The 23,738-nt window shown below is 42.0% G+C and overlaps 1 protein-coding gene across 1 annotated transcript in view; it reads left to right on the top strand.

The window, feature by feature from the left end:
- The window catches only part of LOC144807143 (uncharacterized), a 151,753-nt gene extending 128,219 nt beyond the window's left edge, over positions 1-23,534 (top strand). The window contains 3 exon segments of the mRNA XM_078673069.1: positions 18,177-18,752; positions 19,017-19,503; positions 19,823-23,534. Coding sequence (XP_078529195.1) covers positions 18,177-18,752; positions 19,017-19,503; positions 19,823-19,997 — 1,238 coding nt within the window. The 3' untranslated portion in view covers positions 19,998-23,534.
- Positions 23,535-23,738: the final 204 nt, after the last annotated feature.

A 23,738-nucleotide genomic window follows, 5' to 3' on the forward strand; every position in this document is an offset into this window, starting at 1 on the left:
GTGACTTTTTCCACCCAGCCCAATGTTCTCAAAATCAATCAATCAATCAATCAATCAGGTCATTTATAGAGCGCACTACTCACCCGTAGGGTCTCAAGGCGCTGGGTGGGGGGGGGGGTGCCGCCACTGCTCGAACAGCCAGGTCTTGAGTTTCTTCCTGAAGGAGAGGTGGTCCTGGGTCAGGCGCAGGTTGGTCGGGAGTGAGTTCCAGGTCTTGGCGGCCAGGTAGGAGAAGGATCTTCCTCCTTCTCCTACCTGGGTACGATATCAGGTGTTTCCCTTGGTTGGTAGCGGAAAAAAAACTTTATATAATATCAAAGTTATATATATCACATGAAAGCATCAGAGCTGACCTTTCTAACAAGTGTATTCATATCTTGCGCACTCAAACAGTGTCTCTGATATCCATTCTGAGCTATTTGGAAAATTAGCAAATCTTGTCAAAAAAGATTTTTGGGACGATTTTTGCTAATTTTCAGTATCAACCCACCTGACTGTTTTTGGGTCCCTGTGGCCACCAGGACCCTATATTATATCTCAGGTGATATAGCAAGAGTGTCTAGGGCTCATTTCCAGCCTCCAGGTACATGTCTGAGTCCTATTTCAGACATTTTGAGGTGTTTGGTGTCAAATTCATTTTTTCCATTATAGGCCCTAGATATCAGAGTCACATCACATTTGTAGTTCTGGACCCAAGAACACCATAGTATACCTCAGATGACATACCAAGAGTGTCTAAGACCCATTTCTGGCCTCCAGGGGTGACTTTTTAAAGTTTTTGGGTTTAAGGGGGCAAAGTCACTTTTTCCACCCGAGGTCGTGGAACTCGGAGCTGGGTAAAAGTTTAGCTTGAGTGCCCTCCCCATGGAGGTCAAAAATGTTATTGCATCAAAATCATTTAAAAACTATATAGGTGTAATTGTAGTGCCCTGAATGCTATATGGCTGCATTTGCACCGTTCTAGGTATTTACAAAATGAATTTCTAACACTTTTGAAGTCTCCATGAAGTGAAAAATGACTAAGTCCAAAAACTTCACTGGTGCATCAAAGTGGTCAAAAAAGGTCAACATTGGGTTAAAATTAACAAAACATAGTGCTGCAGTGGTCCAATAGCAGGCTAAAGACATAATGAATGACACAGAATGAACAGTTTTACTAAACACTTTGAAAATTCGATTTTCAATTTCAGGGGGACAAGGTCATGGAACTCCGAGCTGGGTAAAAGTTCAGCTTAAGGGCCCTCCCCATGGAGGTCAAAAATGTTATTACATCAAAATCTTTTAAAAACTATATAGGTGTAATTGCAGTGTCCTGAATGCTATGTAACTGCATTTGCACTGTTCTGTGTGCCTCCAAAATGAATTTCTAACACTTTTGAAGTCCCCATGAAGTGAAAAATGACGAAGTACAAAGACATCATTGGTGCATGAAAGTGTTTAAAAACGGTCACAAATGCATAAAAATGAAAAAAACAAAGTGCTACACTGGCCCAATAGCAAGCTAAACACACAATGAATGACCCAGAATGAATATATTTACAAATTACTTGGAAAATGCTATTTTAAATTTCAGGGGGACGAGGTCACAGAAGTCATGGAACTCCGAGCGGTGTAAAAGTTCAAACTTTCCACCCCTCATGGAGGTCAAAATGTTTAATTCATCAAAATCATTTAAAAACTATATAGGTGTGATTGGAGTGTCCTGATTGCTATATAGGTGCATTTGCACTGTCCTGTGTGCCTCCAAAGTGACTTTCTAACACTTTTGAAGTCTCCATGAAGCAAAAAGTGACTAAGTCCAAAGACCATTTGGAGCATCAAAGTGTTCAAAAACGGTCAAAAATGCATAAAAACGAAAAAAACAAGTGCTACAGTGGCCCAATAGCATGCTAAACACACAATGAATGACACAGAATGAATAGTTGTACACATTACTTTGAAAATGCAATTTTAAATTTCAGGGGGACAAGGTCACGAAAGTCATGGAACTCCGAGCGGGGTAAAAGTTCAACCTTTCCCCCCTTATGGAGGTCAAAATTTTAATACATCAAAATCATTTAAAAACTATATAGGTGTGATGGCAGTGTCTTGGATACATCCCACATGAATTTTAAACACATTAGGAGCATCTCTGATCAAAATAACCATAAAAACCCCAAAGCTGCATCAGTGCTTCAAAGTGATCCAAAACGGTCAAAAATGGACGAAAATGAAAAATATTCTCCATATCTGAGTTTTTATAACATTCCTTAGATAATGTATATCTTGAATTAGTTTTAAATCCTTTTATTAAAAAGTTTCTTTTCTTGGCTGCACTGGTGCAACGCCTCAAGTCTGAGAAGCTGCACCAGTGCAGCCGAAGCAGCACTGGTGCAGCCGAAGCAGCACTGGTGCAACAAGAGTCAAGCTGGTAGCCTGACCTTTGACCAATCCGAGAAAAAAAAAGGTGTTTTTTTCCCTGGGCCCCTCCCCCAAACGAAAACACATTGACCTGAAGCCTAAGTGTATTCTGAGTCATAAAAAGTTTATTAGATGAAAAAATATTGTACGGGCACTTTTTTGCACAAAAAGTCACTTTTTGGCCTTTTTTTTGAGAGAAATAAAATAGTTCGCAGATTTTTTTTAAATCGACCGAATTAAAAAAAAAATGCTCTTGTTGGATGGCTTTGGACATAAGGCCGCATAAACAAAAGGAATTTTTCAAATATCTGTTTTTCTCACTTTTTTATTGCTGTTTGAAATTTCTGACTTCACTTTTTGCATCATTGGTGATGCATGTGTTTAACATTGAGCTTGGGAAAATTGAAAAAAAATAGACTTTGGGGATTGTTTACTAGGGCAAGTGATACATCAAATTAAGACTCATATTAAACTGAACCTCAAGCTGAAAAAAAAAAAAATAGCATTTACGATCACTTTTTTATAAGCGACTTTAACAATTGTTTTTTTAGCTGTATTAAAAAACAAGGTAACGCCGTAAATTTTAGAAAAGAGATTTTTTTAAAGTAAAACATAGGTGTGACCTGCCTTCACATTAGGCTTCATAAACAAAAGAAAAAACATCTCTATGTGTTATATTCACTTTTTAATAACACATTTTCGTTTTAGGCACAAGCAAAAAGCAGCATTGGTGATGCATGTGTTTTTCAATGGGGTTTTTTAAAGTCTGAGAAATATAGAGGGAGAGAAAAGAAAATAGCAAATCTCTCTATTGGGACCTAATAGTGTCCTCTTTTCATACCCAGACTACACTGTTGATCTGGAAAAAACCAAGAAAACAGAAAAAAGAAAAAAGAGAAGATACACAAAAAGAGGAAAAGAATACCCATCAGCAAGTGCAGTCAGAGAGGCTTTGTGGTAGACTTTCCTGATGCTATAAGAAACCAGTCTGGCCATATTGTATCACCATGTGTATCTCTGATTTATGTGTTTTGAATCCAGTTTCTTGTTTGTTTACTTTGTTTTACTACCACTGGTTATAATTTTCAAAGTGTTCTGTTTGTTTCCAGTGCGTGGCCTCCTTTTTTCCTGAGCAGTGGCCAGGTGAGGTGAGGTTTTCTCTCCCCACAATAAGGGTGAGTGTCTTTCTAGTGTTCATAGTCATATCATACAGACTATAGAAACATGAGCTTGTAGTCTTTGCACTTGTTCTGTTGACATTATGTGTCCATGTCTCTGTTTCTTTCTTTTTTGTATTTTGTCTATGCAGGAGAAGATACACTCTTTTCAGTTTGGAAAGCAGGTGTAGATTCTACTTCACATCACTTAAGTAAGTGTTGCAGTAGCACCGTAGGTCCTGACGAAAGCCGTTTAGGCTGAAACATGTTGACCGAGTAACAACACTGGTGGGTAGCAATTCTTTACATGCTATCAGCATACTGTTTTTAACCATACCACTTTGATGGTCAGCCCCAATAAAGTGTTTTATGACATCACTGTAGGTATTTTTAGAATCACTTGGATCATTTTTCCTTTTCTTTTTCTTTGAGCACTGCAACCTTAGCCCCTCCCGCTCATATACTGTCATTTGTTGGTGTAATGTTCTGGGTCCATCACTAGGCAGTCCTATGGATTGTTTCTGAGGCAGATCCTAGAGGACACCATTTACCAACACATACCCAGATGACGAGATTCCACTTATGAGTGGGCTGATGGGTATTCTTTTCCTCTTTTTGTGTATCTTCTCTTTTTTCTTTTTTCTGTTTTCTTGGTTTTTTCCAGATCAACAGTGTAGTCTGGGTATGAAAAGAGGACACTATTAGGTCCCAATAGAGAGATTTGCTATTTTCTTTTCTCTCCCTCTATATTTCTCAGACCTTCTGTACCTTCCGTGTGTTTTAGTGACTAGTTGGGGGACTAGGTACCAGTAGGTCTATAATAATTTCTCCCCTCGGACCCCCCCTTAACCTTCTGTTTCTCTGTTTTTTAAAGTCTACCAAAATACGGTTTACCAATACATTTTCATTATTTTCTCTTTGGTATCTCATTATGCACATGTTAATAAACAGGTTCATGCATTATTAGCTAAATAGCATAAAAACACACTGAATTATTAACAATAATCTTTGAGATTTGGGTGACCAGATGGCCGGAAATCGAAAATCGCCTCGTATGGATTCAACTTCCATTTCGTGCACTTTCTATGTGGGCCACATGCATAAGAATTGGTACAATAATGCATACGAATCTTAGCTAGAATCTGCAATTGAAATTAAGTCTTTAACTTATATGCTTCAAGAATTATAGGGCACATTCTGCTATGTATAATATCCTATCCATTTCAATGGGACGACCAGATGGCCGCAAATTAAAAATCGCGTCGTATGGATTCATATTGCGTTGTATGTACCTTACGTGTAAGCCACATGCATTTAAAATGACACAATGTAGTAGGGTATGCTATAGAATGTGTTGCAGTTGGAAATCAAGCTCTATCTAGTATGGATCATGACTGATGACACAATATACGTGACTCATTTTGCAAAAAATGGAGGCAAATTTTATAAAACATGCGTTTAATCACTGAATGATTCTCACCACTTCTAAGCATGGCACAGGCATGACAATGACCACAGGGCAGTGGCATGATGGTAACTGTATGCTGCACTCAGAATTATGGATCCAGATTGTATGGTTTTAGAATTATGGGCCACAACGTAAGGCATATTTTTTCACACATGTGACGTTATTGAAAAACATCATACATTCAACTTCACATTTTGTAGCCAAAAGCATAAAGTGTTCTTCAACACACATGAAAGTGAAAAATAAAAACTTTTCCTGAAGATTACACTTGATTTGTACCTTGTCCCTATAAGCCACAAATATGAGAGTTACCACTATAAAGTGTAGATGTCTTAGCTACATACTGTGATTGAAATTAGGTCAGTACCTCATATGGTTCAAGATTTATAGTGCACCACATACTATGTAATATATCCTCTCCATTTCAATGGGTGACCAGATGGCCGCAAATTAAAAATCGCCTCGTATGGATTCAAATTGCTTTGTATGCACCTTGTGTGTGAGCCACATGCATATAAAATGGCACACTGTAGTAGGCTATGTTATAGAATGTGTTGCAGTTGGAAATCAAGCTCTATCTAATATGGATCTTGACTGATGACATAACATACGTGACACATTTTGCAAAAGCTGGAGGAATTTTTTTTAAAATATGTGTTTAATCGCTGAAAGATTCACACCACTTTGAAGCTTTCCACATGCATGAAAATGAACACAGGACAGTGGCATCATGTTAGCTTAATGCTGCACTTCCAATTATGGATCCAGATTGTATGGTTTTAGAAGTATGGGACAAAATGTAAGGCATACTTTTTCGTACATGCGACGGTATTGAAAAACGTCATACATTCAACCTCAAATTTTGACAACTTTACAATACGCCACACACATAATAATTCACATGGGTAAGATGCACATCACTAGGAACAAAGTGCTGTTTAAATTATGTCTCTATAATGTACAGACTATGAATTATAGCCAAAAGTATAAAGTGTTCTACAACACACATGAAAGTGAAAAATAAAAACTTACCTGAAGGTTACACTTGATTTGTACCTTGTCCCTATAAGCCACAACCATGAGAGTTACCACTATGAATTGTAAATGTCTTAGCTACATACTGCAATTGAAATTAAGTCAGTACATCATATGCTTCAAGAAATAGAGTGCACTACATCCTCTGTAGTATATCCTATCCATTTCAAAGGGTGACCAGATGGCCGCAAATTAAAAATTGCCTCGTATGGATTCAAATTGCTTTGTATGACTGTTTTCAGGTCCCTGTAGCCACCAGGACCGCATAATATATCTCAGATGATATAACAAGAGTGGCTAGGGCTCATTTCCAGCCTCCAGGTACATGTCTGACTCCTATTTGTGACATTTCGAGGTGTTTGGGAACAAACTCATTTTTCCCAATATAGGCCATAGAGCTCAGAGTCACATCACATTGAGCTCAGAGTCACATCAAATTTCTAGTTCTGGACCTAAGGACCCCTTAGTATACCTCAGATGACATACCAGGAGTGTCTAAGACCCATTTCTGGCCTCCAGGGATGACTTTTTGAAGTTTTGGGGTTTAAGGGGGCATAGTCACTTCTTCCATCCAGGCTACGTTGCTCAAAATCGGGTACGATGTCAGGTTCTTCCCTTGGCTGGAAGCTGAAAAAAAAACTTCAGATAATAGCAAAGGTAGATAGATCAAATGAAAGCATCAGATCTGAGCTTTCTAACAAGTATATTTAGGTCATGGGTACTCACAAAGTGACTGTGATATCCATTCTGAGCTATTTGGAAAATTAGCAAATCTTGTCAAAAAAACATTTTTTTTTGACGATTTTTGCTAATTTTCGGTATCAACCCTCATGACTGTTTTCGGGTCCCTGTAGCCACCAGGACCCCATAATATATCTCAGATTATATAACAAGAGTGGCTAGGGCTCATTTCCAGCCTCCAGGTACATGTCTGACTCTTATTTGTGACATTTTGAGGTGTTTGGTGTCAAATTCATTTTTTTCCATTATAGCTCCTAGATATCAGAGTCACATCAGATTTCTAGTTCTGGACCCAAGAAGACCATAGTATACCTCAGATGACATACCAAGAGTGTCTAAGACCCATTTCTGGCCTCCAGGGGTGACTTTTTGAAGTTTTTGGGTTTAAGGGGGCAAAGTGACTTTTTCCACCCAGCCCAATGTTCTCAAAATCGGGTACGATATCAGGTGTTTCCCTTGGTTGGTAGCGGAAAAAAAACTTTATATAATATCAAAGTTATATATATCACATGAAAGCATCAGAGCTGACCTTTCTAACAAGTGTATTCATATCTTGCGCACTCAAACAGTGTCTCTGATATCCATTCTGAGCTATTTGGAAAATTAGCAAATCTTGTCAAAAAATTTTTTGGGACGATTTTTGCTAATTTTCAGTATCAACCCACCTGACTGTTTTTGGGTCCCTGTGGCCACCAGGACCCTATATTATATCTCAGGTGATATAGCAAGAGTGTCTAGGGCTCATTTCCAGCCTCCAGGTACATGTCTGAGTCCTATTTCAGACATTTTGAGGTGTTTGGTGTCAAATTCATTTTTTCCATTATAGGCCCTAGATATCAGAGTCACATCACATTTCTAGTTCTGGACCCAAGAACACCATAGTATACCTCAGATGACATACCAAGAGTGTCTAAGACCCATTTCTGGCCTCCAGGGGTGACTTTTTGAAGTTTTTGGGTTTAAGGGGGCAAAGTCACTTTTTCCACCCGAGGTCGTGGAACTCGGAGCTGGGTAAAAGTTTAGCTTGAGTGCCCTCCCCATGGAGGTCAAAAATGTTATTGCATCAAAATCATTTAAAAACTATATAGGTGTAATTGTAGTGCCCTGAATGCTATATGGCTGCATTTGCACCGTTCTAGGTATTTACAAAATGAATTTCTAACACTTTTGAAGTCTCCATGAAGTGAAAAATGACTAAGTCCAAAAACTTCACTGGTGCATCAAAGTGGTCAAAAAAGGTCAACATTGGGTTAAAATTAACAAAACATAGTGCTGCAGTGGTCCAATAGCAGGCTAAAGACATAATGAATGACACAGAATGAACAGTTTTACTAAACACTTTGAAAATTCGATTTTCAATTTAAGGGGGACAAGGTCATGGAACTCCGAGCTGGGTAAAAGTTCAGCTTAAGGGCCCTCCCCATGGAGGTCAAAAATGTTATTACATCAAAATCTTTTAAAAACTATATAGGTGTAATTGCAGTGTCCTGAATGCTATGTAACTGCATTTGCACTGTTCTGTGTGCCTCCAAAATGAATTTCTAACACTTTTGAAGTCCCCATGAAGTGAAAAATGACGAAGTACAAAGACATCATTGGTGCATGAAAGTGTTTAAAAACGGTCACAAATGCATAAAAATGAAAAAAACAAAGTGCTACACTGGCCCAATAGCAAGCTAAACACACAATGAATGACCCAGAATGAATATATTTACAAATTACTTGGAAAATGCTATTTTAAATTTCAGAGGGACGAGGTCACAGAAGTCATGGAACTCCGAGCGGGGTAAAAGTTCAAACTTTCCACCCCTCATGGAGGTCAAAATTTTTTATTCATCAAAATCATTTAAAAACTATATAGGTGTGATTGGAGTGTCCTGATTGATATATAGGTGCATTTGCACTGTCCTGTGTGCCTCCAAAGTGACTTTCTAACACTTTTGAAATCTCCATGAAGCAAAAAGTGACTAAGTCCAAAGACCATTTGGAGCATCAAAGTGTTCAAAAACGGTCAAAAATGCATAAAAACGAAAAAAAAACAAGTGCTACAGTGGCCCAATAGCATGCTAAACACACAATGAATGACACAGAATGAATAGTTGTACACATTACTTTGAAAATGCAATTTTAAATTTCAGGGGGACAAGGTCCCGAAAGTCATGGAACTCCGAGCGGGGTAAAAGTTCAACCTTTCCCCCCTTATGGAGGTCAAAATTTTAATACATCAAAATCATTTAAAAACTATATAGGTGTGATGGCAGTGTCTTGGATACATCCCACATGAATTTTAAACACATTAGGAGCATCTCTGATCAAAATAACCATAAAAATCCCAAAGCTGCATCAGTGCTTCAAAGTGCTCCAAAACGGTCAAAAATGGACGAAAATGAAAAATATTCTCCATATCTGAGTTTTTATAACATTCCTTAGATAATGTATATCTTGAATTAGTTTTAAATCCTTTTATTAAAAAGTTTCTTTTCTATGCTGCACTGGTGCAACGCCTCAAGTCCGAGAAGCTGCACCAGTGCAGCCGAAGCAGCACTGGTGCAGCCGAAGCAGCACTGGTGCAACAAGAAGTTTTTGGGTTTAAGGGGGCAAAGTCACTTTTTCCACCCGAGGTCGTGGAACTCGGAGCTGGGTAAAAGTTTAGCTTGAGTGCCCTCCCCATGGAGGTCAAAAATGTTATTGCATCAAAATCATTTAAAAACTATATAGGTGTAATTGTAGTGCCCTGAATGCTATATGGCTGCATTTGCACCGTTCTAGGTATTTACAAAATGAATTTCTAACACTTTTGAAGTCTCCATGAAGTGAAAAATGACTAAGTCCAAAAACTTCACTGGTGCATCAAAGTGGTCAAAAAAGGTCAACATTGGGTTAAAATTAACAAAACATAGTGCTGCAGTGGTCCAATAGCAGGCTAAAGACATAATGAATGACACAGAAGCATGGCACCTCGCTGGCTGGGTGTGTGAGGGCCCTAGTTCCAAAAGGAGGAATTCCCCTCCCGACGATTATTTTAGGACTGCCATTTCTCTTTGTGACAATACACATTGTTGACCTCTCTTTACTTCTCTTGATCCACCTAATCAATCAATCATTCACTTGTAAGCGCACGACATACATAGCAGACGGTAAATATCACGCCCATGGAGCGTGGAAGCGGGGCTTACGCGCCGTGCAGCGGGGCCTTGTTTATGGTTCTCACGGGCTGGATGTGGCAGAACGGCCGGAGTGCGCGAGGCCTAAACAAACACAATGAATCAGACACCAGGATCACCTGGGACCACAAACCACCCACGGGGACGGGATTATATGGAACTGTTTGACTATGGCGATGGCAGGGTCTCTCTTTTGTTCTTCATGAATAACAAAAAAAAAAAAAAAATTTTAAACATAAAAGCCAATAAAATTATTTAAACCTCACACACGGCTGGCAGGACGCTTTGAGGTCTCCTCCCTTCTCCTTGTTCACCGCTCAGTGGGGGCTGCAGGGCCTGGGGAGGGGGCGCACCGGGGGCCGTGAGAAGGGAGCCGGTATGTTATTCCCCCTCCGAGTGACGCGCGCGCTCACGCAGTTGCACGAGCCACCATCGCGCGTGCGAGCAAAACATGGCGTCTAAGACCGCGCGTCACAGCTGCGCATGTGCGGGGGGAAGACACTACTCTCTATGGCCGAGTTAGGACTTTGCACGGAGTTCAGACTGTGAGCTGCGCTGGACGGAGGACGCTCAGCCTCACTGCGCCTGCGCACAGGAGAGATATTTTCCCACATTGAAATACATCTCACCCTGTGCTGTGGCGGGAGGCAGCTGTTGTATCTCATTCATTCTTGCCCCTGCGAGGCCCCCGTCCCACCTGTACTGCAGTGAGCTGTGGCCCCTTCCTGCGCTCCGTGCTGCCGGGGCCTTGAAGTGCACCGACTTCCGGAGTTGGATTGCCTTAACAGCAGTGTCTGTACCCAGCGCATGCGCAGTTGTTCATCCATAAGGCCGTCTTTCACCGCGTCCCGCTGTAGGACGCAGTGTCTGCCCGGGCGCATGCGCAGTTGTTCATCCATAAGGCCGTCTTTCACCGCGTCCCGCTGTAGGAGGCAGTATCTGTGCTCAGCGCATGCGCAGTTGTCCTTGATCAGGCCCCCTCTACCCCGCGCGCGCTCATGGTTCAGTCCTGGCCTCAGCTCAGCAGGGCCCGCAGCCCCCAAACCACCCCAGGTGAGGGAATGACATTCAAAGATGGGCTCACAGTTTTTTTTAATTGTTTTTTGCAGAGCTTTATATTGTATTGTAATTATATTGCAGATGCCACCCGTTCACGGGTTCAATGTGCGGCTCAGGGGGCGCTTCTGACTGCCCTCTGGTTGTAAACTGGATCCTTTGTGCTGTGTAAGCATTCCAGAAGCTTCCACTCCCGTGAATGCTTTCTCTGTCACCTTTAATACAGCGCTGCATGAAATAATAATGATTCTAATGCGCTAAAGAATCTGACATCTCATCCAGCTTTGGATACATTAAACACGACCAATACAACCCCTGCTACTGCCAACGCGCAGCTCAAGGGCTGAGTCTGAGGCTCTCTGGAGACACCACTCGGTGCTGACTGACCAAGGGGAGGGCTGGAGGCTGGACCATTGCATGCGATGACCTCTGCTCAAACCAGGCCTGGATGCCTGCACGGCTCGAGAGCATGGCTAGAGAGCACAGTGCATGGCTTGAGTGCAAAGTGCATGGCTAGAGAGCACGGCTAGAGAGCATGGCTAGAGTGCACAGTGCATGGCTAGAGAGCACGGCTAGAGAGCATGGCTAGAGTGCACAGCTAGAGAATATGGCTAGAGTGCACAGTGCATGGCTAGAGAGCATGGCTAGAGTGCACAGTGCATGGCTAGAGTGCACAGTGCATGGCTAGAGTGCACAGTGCATGGCTAGAGTGCACAGTGCATGGCTAGAGTGCACAGTGCATGGCTAGAGTGCAGAGTGCACGGCTAGAGTGCACGGCTAGAGTGCAGAGTGCACGGCTAGAGTGCAGAGTGCACGGCTAGAGTGCCCAGAGCACGGCTAGAGAGCATGGCTAGAGTGTACAGTGCATGGCTAGAGTGCACTGTGCATGGCTAGAGTGCACGGTGCATGGCTAGAGTGCACCGTGCATGGCTAGAGTGCACGGTGCATGGCTTGAGTGCAAAGTGCATGGCTAGAGTGCACAGTGCATGGCTAGAGTGCACAGTGCATGGCTAGAGTGCACAGTGCATGGCTAGAGTGCACAGTGCATGGCTAGAGTGCACAGCAAACAGTTGTACAATGGCAACGGCAGGAGGTGAAAAACATGGCCAAGCTAAGGGGGAAATGAGTAAGATGGGACATGGCAGGCAGACAAAGAAAGCAAGGAGAAGCTGTACCCGCGCTTCACTTTTGATGTTAAAAAGTAAAGCGCGGGTGCCGCGATTATAGCAAAAGTAAAGAATAAGATGTTTTTTTCTGTTTCTTTACTTTTGCGATAATCGCGGCACGAGCGCTTTACTTTTAACATAAAAAGTAAAGCGCGCGTGCCGCGATAGTCTGTCAGATATCAAATTGGACCATTTCGAAGCATTTTAACATATGTTGAATCGACTATTGTTGTGACCATTTTTTGTTAAAAAAATATGTTTTGTATGTTTTACCCCCTTCTCCCCACCTCCCGGTCGACGTTCCCGCCCCCAGACCCTGCAAATCTCAAATTTAGCTAAACAATTATATTTTTCTCACAGTTCTGTGTGGGTACACCATGCTGGCACAAATTTCCTACCACCCGACATTCCTCTCGGTATCCCAATAAAAATTATGCTTCACGTGTTTGGGTGGCCAAGGGTCTGCGACTGGGAAAGGCCAAAAACGTATAGACTGAGGAAATAGTACAGCAAGCTCTAAGCACCCTATTTTTTTTAAAAAATTTTTTTAGGCTATTCTGCATTGGACACCCAAACAAGTGAGGTGTAATTTTTATTTTTTAAGGGGCACGCTGGGTGGTAGGAAATTTGTGCCGGCATGGTGACCTCATAAAAGAAATGTGAAGATAATATAATTTTGATTAGCAAAATTTGAGGTTTGTAGGGGATTCTTGGTAAGAAAACATTGGGAAATCCACGCAAGCCACACCTCCCTGGACTCTCCCAGGTGTCTATTTTTTAGAAATGTCTGGGTTTGGTAGGTTTCTCTAGATGTCTGCCAAGCCTGTGACCAAAAGCACAGGTGACTCCCTCGCAAAACCATATCTTTTTGTGATCAATAATTTTGAAGTCTCCACAGTACGTTTTGGGCAATTTCCTGTTGCTATGTTTCCCTTCGTGCCGGCTGAACTAGGGTCTAAAATCCACAGGTAGGCACGTTGCGAAAGAAGGGTCCGTTTTCCTTGTAAAAAATTATGTGACCACATTTCTTTTATTTTGGACCGTTTCCTGTTGCGGGCTCTAAACCTACCCACATAAGTGGGGTACCAATTTTATCGAGACACTTGGTGGAATGCTGGGAGGTTGGAAGTTTGTGACTCCCCACAGATTCCAGAACTTTCCATCACAGAAATGTGAGGGAATTTTTTTTTGTTTGACAAAGTTTGAGGTTTGCAAGGGATTCTGGGTAACAGAACCTGGTGATAGCCTCACAAGTCACCCCATCCTGGATTCCCATGGGTGTCTAGTTTTCAAAAAATATCCATGTTGCATTTTGACCCATTTCCTGTCACAGGCTTTAGGCCTACTCACACAAGTGAGGTACCGTTTTTATCGGTAGACTTAGGGGAACCCAGAATAGTAGAACAAGTGTTATTAGCAGCTGTTTTTCTAGGAATTTCTGCCTTCGAAAATATAACACAGTGGGTAAAAAAGACATTTTGAAAAATGCCCACCAAATTAACATGCTGGCATTGCTACCCACAAATTCAGAGATGTGCAAATAACCACTGCTTCAAAACTCCTTATCTTGTTCCCAATATGAGAAATACATAGGTTTACTTGATACCTATTTTTCTCTCTTTATATTTTACCAAATGAATTGATGTCTCCCCGTACACAATGAATGACCATTGCAAGGTGCAGCTCAGTTATTGGCTCTGGGTATCTCAGGTTCTTGGTGGACCTACAAGCCCGATATATCCCCGCTTCCAGAAGGGTCCTGCGAATATAACGGTATATTGCTTTAAAAAATCTAAGATAGTAGAAGAAGTTACAGGTGAAAATCTAGGCACACATGGCTGTTGTTTTGAACTCAAATTCAATATTTTTTATTTCAACTGTTACTTTTAAAGGAAAACCTTGTAGGATCTACACAATTGACCCCTTGCTAAATTCAGAATTATGTCTTTTTTCATAAATCTATTGCTTTCCGGGATCCATTATTGGTTTTACACCCATTTCTACCACTAACTGGAAGGCGGTTGAAAGCACAAAAAATAGGAAAATAGCTTATTTCCTAATAAAATGCCAAAACCTTGTAGAACATTTTGGTTTTCTGACAAATATTTGCCTGTTCGTGAAAGCTGGGAAGATCATGATTTTAACCAAAAAAGGGAGTGGAACAGGGGGACAAAAGGCCTGGCAGCGAGGGGGCTAAGGTAAAGGGTGACCACAGGGCAAGGAGGATGGTGAGGACTATGAAACATGCCAATCCTAATAGCAGACAGTGCGTCAATAAAACAATACATTATAAGGAAGTAGGATGTAAGGAGGAGGCTGCCGGGGACACTTAAGTGTAGAACAACATAATGTCTAATCCACGCAATCTGTCAGCCCGGCTCCCGGCCCCACTGTCCACAGGGGACCAGAGATCACATGAACAGGAGGGTATACATCATACTTGGGTACAATTGTACATGCACCAACTCACACAGGCTGCAATGTAGTCAGAGTTTGAAGGGTCCCTTATGGGTGGCATAACACATGGTGCAGCCTATGGGGGTCCCCTGGAGTTCCTTGGCCCCAGGTATCTAGTACCATATACTAGGGACGTACAAGGGTACATCAGCAGCCAATTAGGAATGTACCAAAGTACTCACCTTAGCCAATTTAGGAAGGAAGCACAGTGACTGGGGTCCTGATTAGCAGGATCTCAGTCAGACTAGTCAGGAAAAACTGTATGACACCAGGAAAAAGTGGGGGTAACAATGAAAGCAGATCCTACTTTCCCACCCTCCTACCCCTTCTCCCCACTCCTCTAGAGAGTAGCATGTGTAGTGTGTTGGCCTCTGCTCATGCACAGTGCAGGGGAGTATGCAGCTGCCTCCTAGTGTCCGGCACAGAGGCCGCTTTCCAAGACATTGCTATTCGTCATTTGAAAAGTACGTATGCAAGGTCTATGAACCTGTGTAAGTGTTTGCCCCCTCTTTGCTTTAGGGTGAAGGCCTAGCAGGCAGGATTCAGGGGTAGTTGACAGTGTATGGTCTGCAAGTTCTGCTATGGTGGCTGTAACCTCGAGCCATGACACCTGTAGTGGTGGGCACTCCCACACCATATGTTAGAAACCAGCATCAGCCAGTTTACAGCACGGACACTCTGGTGTTGAATCAGGAAACGTGCTCTTGATACGGTAGGGGGAGAGTTAACTGTAATGTGTGTAGTTAAATTGAGTGAATTGGAATCGAGGGTTCCAGGACACTTGGCTAACATGTTGTAGCGCCTGTATGCATGACTCGAGCGGTTGAAGGAGCACAGCGTTCATCTAGCCAATGCTGTCCCCCATGTGCAGCTGGTGAAAGGTCGATGGTCGGCATTTAAAACCCCTTCCTGTTGCTCTGTTCTTCAAACAATCGTTAAAGATTGGCTGAGGTGGAGTGCTCAGTGCTGTGTTATTGGAAGCCAGCATCCTACTTTCCGCTTCTATATCTCTGAATATTACTGAGCTATAAATGTTTTATTTCTGTCTGATCTTGGCCTGGACCCGCTCTACATGTCATAAAGGGAAAGCTTCTGAGGAATTATCATACACACTGCTAGTTTCAGGCTCTTCGATCACAATGCAGTAACAATCCACTATCTCGCCGCCTCACCTATCACTCGTTGACTCTGTCCCTGCCTTGGATCGGTAGGGAGCTCAGCTGATTTTTGGTGAGGTTTGTGCTGTACAAATACCACATGCATAGCACCTTTTTCAAAGGAAGAACACTTTGGTGACAACAAACTTTGCTGCTGTAGAACGCAGTTGAGCTAGTAAAGACCATGCTGCACGCTTTGGATCATTTGGCGGTGCATTTCACACTGTGAAATACTTTTATTTTACATTGTTGAGCTGTGCCTATGGCATTTTGTGTGTATTTGAAAAGCAATGCTAAGCATCTGGTCCTTTGTAAAAGCTGTGTAGGGACTGTGTCATTGCCGGGCATGTGTGAGAGTCGCAGAGGGCACTTTATCTTTATCTTATGTGCAGCGTGCGCTGTTCTGGTGCATTCTCCATCTTGTGGAAAGAATGAGTGCACCTCAGGATTGTTCCATTAAATGTGGCCACGGTGGTTTGTACAGGTGATGTTGAAAAGCATGAGTAGGAGGAGAGACCTATGGAAAGTCATGGGAATTACGTAGTTGGAAAATGTTGTTCGCAGGTTTTGTGCTGGAAAAGGAATGTTGAAAGCAGGTCTATGCATGTGAGGTGCAGGTGAATACATTTGAGAACAGGCCCTTCCTTGTATAGAGGGCAGCAGAGATGTAGGATATATGGACAGAGCAGTTTGACTTAAGAGATGTTTTTAAGATCATTTCGGGTGCTGAGCAAGATCCAGAGGTGAAAGGGTGCTAACAGGCTTTGGCTTTGGAGCACCATCTGTGCTCTTGCTATGCTTATGCACCACAGCTCTCAACTAGTGTGCCACCAGGCTGGTGTGCTATCTCAAGCTCCCGCCGGGAATTCCCACCCCGGTAGATAATACTGACAAACGTAAAAATATTTGAGAGAAGTAAAACCACAAAGTAAATCCAATCATGAAACTGCTGCTCTACTGCATATTGTGGGTGCAGTGGATGAAGCCAGGCACCTCTGCGAGCAGCAATATTTGATTCATGATACAACACTCTGATGTCCACCCTTCTGTCTCGAGTCTTCCTGATCCATCTCTTACTCAAAGAGATGTTCTTGTTTTAACAAAACCTTGACCATATGCATCTACCTAAAGCTGTAACTAGTGTATGAGTGCTTTTTTTTACTAACTTACTCATGAACACCTTTGCTGAAATAAGTAAGATGTGACATATTCAAAGCAACTTTTATGTACATTTCTGTGTACGGTTAAAGATGCCTTCATAAGTTTCAAAAATGGTAATCAAGATATATTTAAACAATCAATTAAAAATTGTGTATGCACATTCCGTTATGTTTCCCTTTAAGTAATTTTAAATCTTTTTACATCTGACAGAAAACAATCTTTGATTGTACGAAATGTTTCAAAATAAGGAAGATAACACTGTAAATCTGCAAAGACGAAGTCTGAAATATTGAGTTCCAGTATTCAGGAAAACATAAGTACCGACAGAGCCAGCCGGACTGAACATAAACTGAGGCATCCTGGAAGAAGGGACAAGGGACACGAGAAATTCAGTGATTCCACAAGTCTCAGCTGTGCACCTCCGTGCCTCAAAACGAAGAAGTAACCTCTAGAAAATGAAGACAACACTGATAAACCTCCTCTTGTGTAAACATGTCCAATAACAGCTTTGATCATGAGGTCGGTATGAGGTGGTTACAGCAGTGCTCTGCTTCCTTAAATAATACCAGGCTACCATTCAGTGCTAGAGGTGCATTGCAAACTGTTTCAGACCAATCCACAGCAAGCATTGAAAAGCGCAACGGAGTGGAGTCAGACAACTGAAGGTTAAAAGAAATAGGGTTTTTGCAGTCTAAAATAAAGAGCACTGTCCCAGTGTTCCCTGACAAGAAGGAAAATAAATCTTTACCCGCAAGCATGGAGAACCATTATCCAGTCTAAAGACACAATCGCCCATGAAGAAGCCTTACACATGTTATGAGATTGGAAAGTAGTTGGTGACCATTGCACTTTATTCTTTAATCGGAAAACAAACGTGCAAAATACGACTCATACAAGGAATGCAAGAATAGCACAAGTGCTTTATCAGTCATGTTGGCCCTTCAGGAAGTACAGTCAAGGGATGTAAACAAGTATATACCAGACCCAGAGACACTAACCAAGAGAGAAGTCTCAGACACATGCAGTGAGGGCTTTAGTTTGTCATCAATATTAAAACACCATCAGCAAGCACACACAGGGAAAAAACTATTCAAATGCACTGAATATGTAAAGAGCTTTATTCAGTTATCAGGCCTACAAAGACATCAACGAACACACACGGGAAAAATCATACCATTGCACTGAATGTGAGAAGAGCTTTAGCCAGGTATCAGGACTCCAAACACATCAGCAAACACACACAGGGGAAAAACCATACCATTGCAGTGAATGTGTGAAGAGGTTTAATCAATTATCACACCTAAAACAGCATCAGAGAATACACACTGGGGAAAAACCATTCCAGTGCAGTGAATGTGGAAGAAGTTTTAGTGATTCATCAACATTAAAGAAACATCTGCGAACCCACACAGGGAACAAACCAATCATTTGCAATGAATGTGGGAAGAGCTTTATATATTTATCAAGCCTAAAACGGCATCAGCGAACACACACAGGGGTGAAACCATTCCAGTGCAGTGAATGTGAAAGTAGTTTTAGTGAATCTTCAACATTAAGGATTCATCAGCGAACACACACAGGGGAAAAAACATTCAAGTGCAGTGAATGTTTGAAGCGCTTTAGTCGATTATCAGACCTAAAATGCCACCTAAGAACACACACAGGAGAAAAACCATATAATTGCACTGAATGTGTGAAGAGGTTTAATCAATTATCACACCTAAAACTGCATCAGCGAATACACACTGGGGAAAAACCATTCCAGTGCAGTGAATGTGGAAGAAGTTTTAGTGATTCATCAACATTAAGGAAACATCTGCGAACACACACAGGGGACAAGCCATTCAATTGCAATGATTGTGGGAAGAGCTTTATATATTTATCAGGACTAAAACGGCATCAGAGAACATACACAGGAGGAAAACCATTCCAGTGCAGTGAATGTGAAACTAGTTTTAGTGAATCTTCAACAGTAAGGATTAATCAGCGAATACACACAGGGGAAAAAACATTCAAGTGCAGTGAATGTTTGAAGCGATTTAGTCGATTATCAGACCTAAAATGCCACCTAAGAACACACACAGGAGAAAAACCATATAATTGCACTCAATGTGTGAAGAGGTTTAATCAAATATCACACCTAAAACAGCATCAGCGAACACACACTGGGGAAAAACCATTCCAGTGCAGTGAATGTGGAAGAAGTTTTAGTGATTCATCAATATTAAGAAAACATCAGCGAACACACACAGGGGAAAAACCATTTAAGTGCAGTGAATGTGGAAGACGTTTTAGTAATTCATCAACATTAAGGATTCATCAGAGAACACACACAGGGGAAAAACCATTTAAGTGCAGTGAATGTGGAAGACGTTTTAGTGAATCTTCATCATTGAGGACTCATCAGCGAACACACAGAGGGGAAAAACCATTTAAGTGCAGTGAATGTGTGAAGAGCTTTTGTCAATCATCACACCTAAAACAGCATCAGAAAACACACACCGGGGAAAAACCATACCGGTGCAGTGAATGTGAGAAGAGGTTTATTCGATTGTCAGGCCTAAAACAGCATCAGAGAACACACACTGGGGAAAACCCATTCAAGTGCAATGGATGTGGGAAGAGCTTTATATATTTATCAAGCCTAAAACGGCACCAGAGCACTCACACAGTGGAAAAATCATTCAAGTTCAGTGAATCTGGAAGTAGTTTTAGTGAATTTTCAACATTGAGGATTCATGAGCAAACACACACGGGAAAAAACATTCAAGTGCAGTGAATGTCTGAAGAGCTTTAGTCGATTATCAGACCGAAAGCACCATTAAAGAACACACACAGGAGAAAAAACATATAATTGCAGAGAATGTTTGAAGATGTTTAGTTGATTATCACAACTAAAACAGCATCAGAGAACACACACTAGGGAAAAACCATATCATTGCCATGAATGTAGAAGTAGTTTTAGTGAATCATCAACATTAAGAAAATATCAGCGAATACACACTGTAAAAACCATTCAAGTGCAAGGTGTGTGACAATGGATATATATATATCAGGTCCAAAACGGCATCAGAAAACACGCACCGGAATCATTCAAGTGCAGTGAATGTTGAAGTAGGTTTTATGAATATTCAATATTAAGTACTGATCAGCGAACACACACGGGAAAAGCCATGTCATTGCAGTAAATGTGTGAGGATTTTTTGTCAACTTTCAAAGCTACAAAGACGTCAGCCTCTCTTCAAAAGAGTGCAGGATCAATATTGACGGTCGCAGAGCTCCAGCTGTGTGATATCCAGGCCGAGCACACTTCAGAAGAGTGCAGGATCAATAATGAAGGTCACAGAGCTGCGGCTGTGTGATAGCCAGGCAGAGGACACTTCAGAAGAGTGCAGGATCAATAATGAAGGTCACAGAGCTGCAGCTGTGTGATAGCCAGGCCGAGCACACTTCAGAAGAGTGCAGGATCAATAATGAAGGTCACAGAGCTGCAGCTGTGTGATAGCCAGGCCGAGCACACTTCAGAAGAGTGCAGGATCAATAATGAAGGTCCCAGAGCTGCAGCTGTGTGATATCCAGGCAGAGCACACAGTGTCTGTTCAGCAAATACAGATTATTAATGAAAGTCTCCAACCTGCATGCTGTGTGATAGACAGAGTGAGCATGCGGCTTCTCTTCAGGAGGAATCATTTATAAAAGTCACTGAGCCGCATGTTGTGTGATAGTTAGGCAAAATCACCATTTTACATTCTTGCACGACGATTTTTTGATGGCTAATGGAGCCGAATTTTGACATGATTGTTCCACAAAAGAAATGAAAAAAAAGATTGATTGCACAAAAATAATATAAAGGTAGAACCAATCACGATGCTATAAAATGTACACAATAATGACTAAGTTTTACATATTAAAAAGAAGGGCACGTTTTTTAAGATATGTAATAGAATAAAAAAATGATTTGGATTTTGACATTTTACTGCTGATTGTAAAGAAATTATATTGAGCCACTAAACTCAAGATAATTTGTGATTCCAGCAGGGAGTCTAGCAGAGGTGGCAACAGATGGGGGTTTTGTCTCGACAGTGTGACTGCTGTCAGCAGGTGGTCTGGCACAGGAGGCATTAGAAGGGGGTCCTGTCTCGAAAGTGTGACTGCCCTCAGCAGGGAGTATGGCACAGGAGGCATTAGAAGGGGGTCCTGTCTCGACAGTGTGACTGCTGTCAGCAGGGAGTCTGGCAGGGGTGGCATTAGAGGGGGGGTCCTGCCTCAACAGTGTGACTGCTGTCAGCAGGGAGTCTGGCAGAGGTGGCGTTAGAGGGGGGTCCTGTCTCAACAGTGTGACTGCTGTCAGCAGAGAGTCTGGCAGAGGTGGCATTAGAAGGGGGTCCTGTCTCGACAGTGTGACTGCTGTCAGCAGGGAGTCTGGCAGAGGTGGCATTAGAGGGGGGTCCTGTCTCAACAGTGTGACTGCTGTCAGCAGGGAGTCTGGCAGAGGTGGCGTTAGACGGGGTCCTGTCTCGACAGTGTGACTGCTGTCAGCAGGTAGTCTGGCAGAGGTGGCATTAGAAGAAGGTCCTGTCTCGACAGTGTGACTGCTGTCAGCAGGTAGTCTGGCACAGGCGGCATTAGAAGGGGGTCCTGTCTCGACAGTGTGACTGCCCTCAGCAGAGAGTCTGGCAGAGGTGGCATTAGAGGGGGGTCCTGTCTCAACAGTGTGACTGCTGTCAGCAGGGAGTCTGGCAGAGGTGGCGTTAGACGGGGGTCCTGTCTCGACAGTGTGACTGCTGTCAGCAGGTAGTCTGGCACAGGTGGCATTAGAAGGGGGTCCTGCCTCGACAGTGTGACTGCCCTCAGCAGAGAGTCTGGCACAGGAGTGTTGGCTTTTTTGTCGAAATCTTTATGCCACAATCATATCCAGAATGTCGTTCTTCCTGTGTCCAGGACTAACCGAGTGTTTTAAGCTTTTTCTTAGAATGGAAGGAAGGATGTTCCTTAAAGCCCCTGTAAGAACATACAGTGCTAAAGTTCAAGCAAAAGCAATCTATGGAGCCCTCCGTTGGTGTTACTGAGCAGCACCTGCTTGAGCTGTTGTCGTATGTAACTTGTAAAAGAGAATTCTGTGGGTTCCTCTGGAGAATAATCATTCCATAGTCCTATGGAAGCTTAACTTTAAATGTATATTTGACTAGAATGGAACTAAAAGCTCTCCTAGACTGAGCCAAGATAGGGATAAGTAAGTAGTCTGTACTGATGATTGTCTTTGTTACCTGATGAGCTCGAGTGTGAATGATTGGCACAAGGATCGCTGTCATCACACAGTTGATCCAGCTCAAATCTGTGTATGGAATTGTGTTAAAATGTCCTCATTTTGGGCACATATTCACTCCAGTACTTCTAAGGCCAGGACACCATATCTAAATATTCATACATTTGAATATAATTACTAGAGTGAGGCCGAGTCATTTGTAAATTTTAGAGAACCAAAACATTTGACACAAATAATTGTGATATGAAATTGAATGTATTTGGTTCTTTTGATTCCGTAAACCTTTTTCTACCCCTGGTTCTCTTTAAAACAGGTGCTAGCTGATATACCTATAAAGCTAGTTTGAGATACAGGCTAGCACACCAGGTCAATGTCCGATAGACCAGGACGAGGTCACTTTCAGAGCTTGGAAATAAAACCTTTAGTTACTGTTAAATGCTAGAAAGAGCATAGCACAGCCACAGAGCCAGAGTTCCATCCACCATGGCACTTTTGGTATGGAGGGCTTTGTGAACCAATGATGTTAAAGTAAAGAAAGATGACTCCCTATCGACTTGGCTACCTGTCCTGTATGACATGGTGGGTGTTCACCGAGAACTCAAGCTAGGGCACTGGGGATGCTCAAACTAATTTAAAAGGTAGTTTGGTTGATGATCACGACAGCTGTCCCTAGCTTTTACTGCAGTGTACAGAATAAAAAGGTCATACATTTCTGAAACACCTAGTTGCTGACTCTGAGGGGACGGATAAAATGATAACAAAGCAACAATTTGCCAACAGTTATATATTGAGATACATTTTCACTGTATTAAAGCCCTAAAAATGAAAAAAAAAAAAAGAAAGCTAGTGTGAGACTCTAACTTTCCTCCTAACCTCAGATGATCTGGACATTCTGTAGTAATTGGTCAACAGTATGACACGAACAAATGATAGAGTTTTAGGTCAAAACGTGACTTCATTAGCCTAAAAATTCTTATCACGCTGCTGGTAACATATTTCCGTAGGTTTGATTTAGCTAGCGGCGTGATTAACCATGGAATCTTTTTAGTCAGTTTGTGTATCTTTGAATGTTTAATCAAACTTGTAATCAGATTTAGATGTAGGATTTATTCTCATCCTTTTGAATCACCAGTTCCTTGTTTCCTACCAGTGTTTATGAATTGATTAGTAGATGTTAAAATGCATTTCGGTCATTTACTTGTTCTTCTGTACTATTGCTATATCAATTTTGTGAAATATTAATTCATTCTTAAATAAATCTTGATTGATTCATTCACTCACATTCTATCAGCTCTTATGGGATTTTGTTTAGGATCTGAGAATGCTTGAAATGTATGTCTAGGGCGGGGGGCCTCAAACTGGGGGCGGCCCTCCCATGGGGGCCTTAGATGATCCCAGGTGGGGCGCTAGGCTCTGGTCAAAAGAAGCATTATGCTGATAACGGTGCTTTGTTTTAAGCTGAAAATAATGAGCGGCCGTAAGCTGCTCTCCAATGGGCCATCACTAACAT

The sequence above is a fragment of the Lissotriton helveticus genome, chromosome 1_2, assembly GCF_964261635.1.
Source record: "Lissotriton helveticus chromosome 1_2, aLisHel1.1, whole genome shotgun sequence".
Taxonomy (NCBI): domain Eukaryota; kingdom Metazoa; phylum Chordata; class Amphibia; order Caudata; family Salamandridae; genus Lissotriton; species Lissotriton helveticus.